Genomic DNA, 5569 nt, shown 5'->3' with positions numbered 1-5569 from the left:
AAGGGAGCCTGGGACTGAATGGGCAGGGAATTCTGCAGTCCTGGATACTCAAGCATGGGGGAAAATGGGCTGCTGGTTGGGGGTAGTTTCCTGGCTTCTCAGACTCTTTGTCCCATGGGGAGACGTGCGGTTGGAGCAGGCCCAGAGTGGGGCCCTCTAAAGCAGGACCCCATTTTGCCTAGGTGTAAGGGTGGTACTGATCCTACCTCCCCCTCCCCATGCCAGACTGTAAGCCTGCTGAGGACCCAGGCTGATTCTCCTCCTCCCCCAGAGGGTGTGTGGTTTAACTGGAAAGCAGGAGATGAGAATTCCAGTTGGGGCTGAGTCTTATGGAAATAAACCAAGCTCTCTGGCTTTTTTATCTATAAAATGAGAATTGGATGAGACAATCTCTAAAATTCTTTATAAAAGATTCTTCTTTTATAGTCCCCCACAGCACTACGAATTTACAGTAGGTGCTCAGAAGCATTTGCTAGATTTATTTGTTGCGTAATTTGGTACAAATGCCCTAAGGCTTTGTCTGAATCTTTCTCGCAGACACAAATGTGTGTAGGCGTGTGTATTTATATATACATGTGGGGTCATGTATGTGTGCGTGCACACTGCTCGCACACCCCCTCCCCCCTCCCCCACGTGCCTTGCACCATTCGTCCCCCACAGGCTGCAGTCACACCACCTACCAGCTGGACTCTTAGAGCCTGGGAGACATTTCCCTAGACGCTGAGGCAGAATGCTTTAAATCTTAACAGAGTAACATTTAGTTTCATGCCTTCAGAGCTGGGAGACTAAGGGATCCTAGGGATCTCACTTGCCTTGGAGAGTTGGTGCCCATGAGTCATTTTCATTATCTCAAAGTTCTGATTTTTATTTTACTTTCCAACTGATGTCAATCCCTTCTTAATGGTGGGGCAAACATTTCATTGTCCTTGAGTTGGCTGAGAATGGAGGGGGAGCCTCCTTTTTCTGACACCCTAGGGTCTAGCATAGGTGGAAATCTGCAAGGTTGGATCTCTTCACTGCCGGGGTGGACGCTCTGGTTCAAATCAATAAATGTATCATGAGGGTTTACTGGTGCTATGGGAAATCCTAAGCAAGATGACACCATATTCGAACTTCATATTAATTTAGTGGGGGAAACAAAGCATAAATTCCTAAAAGATAAAATAACACAATAGGACAAGACAATTCAAGAATCACCCCAAGACAGTGGTTTGTGGTCCAATGTGCTGTTTATACAAGAAGTTCAGAGAATGAAGTAAAATGTGTGAATAAGAGGTCCCAGATCAAGGGCCATAGTAATCCCGGGATCAGACATGCCCCAGTGAGCAGTCTCCACTTAGGTACTTACCTGAGTGTAAGTAAGCTCCAGACAAGGTATGCAGAGCTCTGTTCAGGGTAAGGGGGTGGGAGGATAGGGTGGAGAGCAATTGCTAAAAATAGGGGCTGTTTATAATGGGGGGCATAATAATGTACAAAAAATGAGTACCATTAACGAAAATTATCTTTAAATTTTATTCTCACTTTCCTTGAAACTAACAGGTAGGTACTTACAGAAGGAAGTATTATCGATTCTCTAATAATCTCACCAGTGCAAGCCGCCCAGTTGGGTTGGAGCTCCAGGGCTGGGCCTGGTAGGGGGACCCGACTGAAGGCTAACCAGGATCCTTTAGTGAGTGTAGATGATTCACATCTTCCACCGTCCACCATCGTTTTTTGGACAATAAGACACTGCCCCCCATACACAACTTTAGCACACCAAGGGGATGCAATGATTCAAAACGACCAAGTCCGCCTTCCAAGACCTTTAAACCATCAGGCATCTTCAGAGTTACACGCCTGGCACACAGTGGGTACTCGACTGATGTTAACTTTCTTCTCCAGGGTCCTCGTTTCCTCTGGGACTCCAGCCTCAAACTGCCTCGGGCATTCTCTCCACCTCCCAAGAGCGCTGCTCTCCCTGAAGAGGGCCTGGTCGTGCGGGGGCCTCTCCAGCTCTGCTCCAGTTCGCCAGCAGCCGCCTGCCGGCCGAGGGCCTACTACGCGCGGGGTCCTGCGGGGCGCTTCCCAAAGACGGTAGAGGTGGCGGGACCTCTAGAAGCAGAAAGGATGGGTAGAGCTGCGCGCGCGCTTTCCTCAGCCCTTCACTGCACGCTGGGCTCTGGAGAAATGAGCCCGACTTTCCCCTGCTTTGTCCCCTCCGCAGCCCCGAGGCTGTCCTACGAACGCAGGCGCTCCGCACACACCTGCTGTCCGCACGGAGTCGGCGGGAGAGGAGGAGCGAGAGGCCCGCCGCCCTCCGGGCTGGCCAGGCTCCCCGGCTCGGGCCCCTCCTAGCGGGCCTGCCCGCTCCCGGCGCCCTGGGCGAAGGCGCAGGGGCCCCCAGGGCGGCGGGATCCGGCGTTAGGTGCCGGGCCGGGGCGGCGCCAGCCCCGTTCCCCACGTCCCCTCCCGGAGGCGGGTCCCCGGGAAGGGCTGGGCACGGTCCCCGCCACCGCCGTGCCCGCGTCCCGCGCCCGCCGCCTGGGCCGCCCCGCAGGCAGGCGCCGGCCGGCCGGGAGGGGGTGCTCGCCTCCCCGCGCCCGGGCCCGCGCGTTGCCGGGCAGCGGCTCCGAGGCTACGAAGGGGGCGGAGCGGCGAGGCCGGCGTGCGGCTGGCGCCCCTGTCCGCGGTTCCGGCCCCCGGCCCGCCCCCGCCTCGCCGGCCTCCCTCCGCGCCGGTGCGCGGCGCCCCGTCCCAGCCGCAGCTGCAGCGGCCGCCCCTCCGGGCCCGAGAGCGCCGAGCCGCGAGGCCGGGCCGGGGCGCCGGCTGGGACTGCCGGGGGCGCGGCGCCGACGCTGAGCGCGGCCATGGAGGGGAAGCCCCGCGCCGGGGTCGCGCTGGTCCTGGGGCCGAGCGGCCGCGGGCCTTCCGCTCGCCGCGCCCGCCGCCGCCGCCCGGGGCTGCTGCTCCCCGGGCTCTGGCTGCTGCTGCTGGCCCGGCCGGCCTCGTGCGCCCCAGGTAAGCCCCGCCGAGACCCTCGGGACGCGGCCGCGACCCTGCCTGCCTTTATTGCTATTATTTTCAAAACCCTGGCTTTCCCCGCCCAGCTTCTTTTATTCTCCACGGCTCCCTCGCCCTCCTTTCTGGAGATGCTTTTCCATTCTTCTTGGGCCCAGCAAATAAAGGCACGGAGGAAATAAATAAATAAAACGGAAAAGCGAGCGGCTTCTGGCCAATCTTGCTAAAGGTCTACAAAGCTAGTCTCTTGTTATCTGTGGAGCCTGAGGCGGGTCTGGTGGCTTCATCTCAGAATATGCCTTATTTTTCCTGCAAAATGCAGGCACTGGAATGGTATTTGTGCAAGGGTGTATGATGTGGCATATCGAATGTTTTGGAATACTTTATTGTCGGGGTGAAGGTACATTTCGGTGTGTGCTTTAAAACAGTATTGCATTACCTTGAGTAGCCCAGCGTCCCCCAGATGCAGGCCGGCCGGCCGTGTCCCCCAGTGCACCAGGACACAAAGAACATTCAAAGAAAACCTCTTGGAAAGCTCCCTGGCCATGGATCTTTCCAGGGAAATAGCTATTGGTATTACTTCTGCAAAGGCATTAATACAATGGAGTGTGGAAATATTTTGATTCTTAAGTGTCAGGACATGAAAGGAGAAAGGGTTGATTTTATAATGATGCAATTTAGTGACTGTTCATCAGCGTGGAATTAAGAGGCATGATTTATGAAGAAGCATGTGGGTGCGTTTTGTTGTTGAGGAAATGATTTAATTCCTATTGCTTCTCTAAAATGTTTATTTGTCCACCCTGAGCATACACATAGGCTGGTCTGGAAACCGTCTCGGAGCTGACACACTGCAAGCCAGTGATTGCCCCAGCATATGCACTTGACCACTCTGAGGGCGGAAAAGGAAAGGTGGAACGAGCAGCCTGGGGTGGAGAGCTGCTGCACACTGAACAAAAAACAGCCATGAAAGCTACTCAGAATCCTCCCTTCTTGTGGGAGGAGGGCCAAAGGGCTGCCAAGTGGCTTTGGAAGGAATTGGAACACATTTGAAGGTGTCCCTTGGACCTTGCTGTTGGAATTACAACAACCAGTGCCACATAGGGGATGGTCTTCAGGGATCATAGAATGGGACCACTCCACTGGCTAAAGAGGAAACTAAGGCAGAAAAGTGCCTTGCTCAAGGTCACAGTTGTCACTTTACTATTCCCCCCTACTGCTGTTAACCTGTAGACAAATGCACACCTGAAGCCTCCACAAAGCTTTCCCATAGCTGAGTAGCTGGGGCTGACAGAGTGAGTCTGTTTTAGGCTGTATACCTACAGCTCGTGCAGACGACTTCGCCTAAACCTGACACCTTGAGTCTCAGTCCTGCTCCTTGTGAGTTCCAGCCCTGTGTGTCCAGAGGACAGGGGACAATCATGCAGGGTCTCTTGGCTTTAGTCAACAAAGAAAGCCCCTCTGCTATTAATGGATTCACCTGTTATAGGGCACAGCAGACTGTTTCCATTTCCTGCGTACTTCTGTGTGGCAGGTGCTGCATTTTATATAGATGATCCAGTCACATTGCGAGTTAGGCATCCTTATCTCCATTTTGCAGGTGAGGAAACTGAGGCTTCGGGAGTGTAGGCTGGTTTGGCTCCAGACTCTTTGCTACGCGTAACCTCCGTGCTTGACAGCCTTCCGTTATGATGTGGCCATCTGGATATACTGCAGAGATTGTGGAGAATATAAGTGTTTCTTTTGATAAATTTAAAATAAATAGTGGAGCTGTTTGTGCTATCCCTGCCGAACTTTCTCTTCTTTAGAAGTCCTTTCCTGTTTCCCCTCTACTTCCAATATAAACATTCAACCTGGAGACGTGAAATGAACTCTATTTCCATTCTAGAGCTGACATCATGGAAGTGGAGACTTTATCCTTTCGCTAATTTGTATATTAGGCTCCTCTGGTTTGCACAGCTGTCTCCAGGCTGGGTAATAGACTAAGAACTAAGAAGCAGAGGGCATGGCCCTGTCCTCAAGGGTCCAGATGGAAACGCCGAGCAGTGGGTAAGCAAGTACAGACGGCTGCACAGACCGTTCATGGGCAGGAAAGGTAGGGGTTCCTCAGGGGTGACCTGTGGACGGTGGCCCCCTATCCACTTCTTGAAGGTGTGAGGAATGATCTTCCTAATGTAGCTGGGCTGCTTGCAGGATGCCTGGGCAGTAGATGTTGATCCTGGAAAGAGGCTGCATTTCAGTTGTTTGGCCCATGTCTCCTCTCTGTGCCTCCAGGACCCTCCTCCTCCTAGTCCTGAGTGTTGTATTTTCACCAGCAGAGTGGGCAGGGGCTTTGCTGAACACTGCCATGGTGGGTGGTTCTCCCTCTAAAGCAGTGCTAGTGAGAAAATGGCATGTCTTAATCGTGGTTTGGATTTCCTGTGTGAGGAAGCAGTCCCTTCTGGGGCTGTCTGAAAACTACCTCCCCCTCCAGCAGGTTTCTCTTTTCTGGTTAACTTTTGTTCAGTGGAGTCCACCTTCCAGACGGTGCCCCTATTACAGTGTTTAGTTAACTTTCTATGCTGTATTGATTTCT

The 5569-nt window shown here is 53.5% G+C and overlaps 1 protein-coding gene across 1 annotated transcript in view; it reads left to right on the top strand.

Annotated features, from left to right (window-relative positions):
- The first annotated feature begins 2846 nt into the window (after positions 1-2846).
- KIAA1549 (KIAA1549 ortholog) overlaps positions 2847-5569 on the top strand; it is a 127717-nt gene continuing 124994 nt past the window's right edge. Inside the window, exon 1 of the mRNA XM_012642756.1 lies at positions 2847-2997. Within this exon, the coding sequence (XP_012498210.1) occupies positions 2847-2997 (151 nt within the window). The remainder of the gene's footprint in view (positions 2998-5569) is intronic.

This window comes from Propithecus coquereli, unplaced genomic scaffold, assembly GCF_000956105.1.
Source record: "Propithecus coquereli isolate 6110/MARCELLA unplaced genomic scaffold, Pcoq_1.0 Scaffold186, whole genome shotgun sequence".
In the NCBI taxonomy this organism is placed as follows: Eukaryota; Metazoa; Chordata; class Mammalia; order Primates; family Indriidae; genus Propithecus; species Propithecus coquereli.
Note: the sequence above shows the minus strand (reverse complement) of the source record. Positions and strands in the feature narration are given on the sequence as shown.